Source organism: Brassica oleracea, chromosome C5, assembly GCF_000695525.1.
Source record: "Brassica oleracea var. oleracea cultivar TO1000 chromosome C5, BOL, whole genome shotgun sequence".
In the NCBI taxonomy this organism is placed as follows: domain Eukaryota; kingdom Viridiplantae; phylum Streptophyta; class Magnoliopsida; order Brassicales; family Brassicaceae; genus Brassica; species Brassica oleracea.
The window spans coordinates 15,679,607-15,681,246 of record NC_027752.1 but is presented as its reverse complement, the minus strand read 5'-3'; the positions used below and the strand labels follow the sequence as shown (position 1 = coordinate 15,681,246).

The 1,640-nt window shown below is 50.2% G+C and overlaps 1 protein-coding gene across 1 annotated transcript; it reads right to left on the bottom strand.

Moving 5' to 3' along the window:
* LOC106344618 lies at positions 1 to 1,017 on the bottom strand. The gene has a single exon (XM_013783962.1). The coding sequence runs from the start codon at positions 1,015 to 1,017 to the stop codon at positions 1 to 3; it is 1,017 nt and encodes a 338-aa protein (XP_013639416.1).
* Between the last annotated feature and the right edge of the window lie 623 nt (positions 1,018 to 1,640).

The following is a 1,640-nucleotide window of genomic DNA, read 5'->3' as shown; positions in this document are numbered from 1 at the left end:
TCATGGTGGAGGTGAGAGGTTGTCTTCTGGCCGTTCTTCTGGGCGCTCTCTTTTTGGAGATATCATCTCTATGCAGTTTTTGTTTTTGACCTCACGCTCCATGCGGATCGGCTCTCTTCTTGGCGGCGTTCTACGGCGGTCATCCCTTCGGTTATCGTCGGTCCTGGTTCTTTCACCGTCTGGGGGTTTGATTTCGCCTCTTTGATACTTCCCAAGTAGGTATTCTTGCAAGTGCCTGCATTCCATCGTTGAATGCTCATTCCTCTTGTGAAATTCGCAGTACATTGTTGAATCGTCCTCTCGGGACCATTTGTTCCAGGCTTGTCTTGGTGGTCTCTGCACGTCACTGACATGGAAGCTCAGGGCCTTTCGATCACCTTCTTCTTTCTTTCGTTCCGTCTCCGATCGACTTCGTGACTCGTGGCATTCTTCTTTCGGTTCATCTTTGGTTGCGACCGTCCTTGTTGCCGCGTATTTCTTAGCCATTGCCTCCTTGTCTTCTTCTAGTTCGATAAACAAGTTTGACCTGTGAAGCGCATCTTGGAGTGTTTGTGTTTTGTTTATCTTGAGGTCTTCGTCCAGCTTCGATTCGTACCACAGGGCGTTGATCAAGGCCGTCGTGGCTATCTTGTCCGGTACTTTGACGCGAGACACGATCTTTTTGAATCTTCCGATGAAGCTTCTGAGGGATTCGGTTCGTTCCTGGGACAGAGTGTAAAGATCTGCTTCTGTCGCTCCGTCCTCGATATATATCGAGTAGTGTTTAAGGAAAGACGTGGACAGTTGTTGGTAGCTGTCGATCGAACCGGATTCGAGCCTTGAGAACCAGCTGAGGGCCTGTCCGCTGAGATTTTCTACGAAGAGCTGACAGTATCCGGCGTCTTTCTTGTCTGGGGTGAAGTTGGTTCGTCCCATGGCTATGGTGAAAGCGATCATGTACTGACGGGGGTCTGAGTTTCCGTCGTAGGTCGGGAATCTTATTTTTCCTATGTGTTGTATCGGCTTATTGTAGATCATGGCGGTGAACGGGAGTTTTGGGTTTCTTTTAGTACACGGTCTATTTCTGGTGCCGCACTCGTGGCCTGATTTGATGTGCCCTAGTCCGAGGATCAGTCCATGGAATCAGATCAGAACGAGGTTCAGAACGTCCGAAACAATGCAACAGAGGTTCGGTCCATCGATCGGGCCGGACAGACTGATCGGGCCGGACAGACTGATCGGGCCGTGTATCGTCTCGGCCCGCATTCATCCGGATTGGAGCTTCAGCATAACCCGCGACCGGATGGCCAAATCAACCGTACTGAAGCTCGCCTTTTCCATCCTGTTCGTCATGCTAAGTCCATCGGTCAAGTCAGAAGTGAAGTTGGTTGAGTGGAATCCAAATCCGACCATGGCCTCTCTCTCTTAAGCCGTCTTGGTCGAACCGGCGATCGTTCTGATGAACTGATCCGACACTTCGATCAGTTCATGAACTTTGAGCTTACAAATCCTTCTAAGGCAAGACTCTTGAAGCTTTCTGATGACTTAGCTTCCATTTGGTCCCAAATAGTCCGTGAGAATCTCCCATCCGAACATGAAGACCGTACCGGACGCGTGCTGCTCCTTACCGCGGGACGAGCTGTTGGCTACATTGAATCTGG

What these genes read in the sequence shown, in the direction of transcription:
- LOC106344618 (XM_013783962.1), bottom strand. Translation starts at nt 1,017, where the DNA reads ATGATCTACAATAAGCCGATACAACACATAGGAAAAATAAGATTCCCG.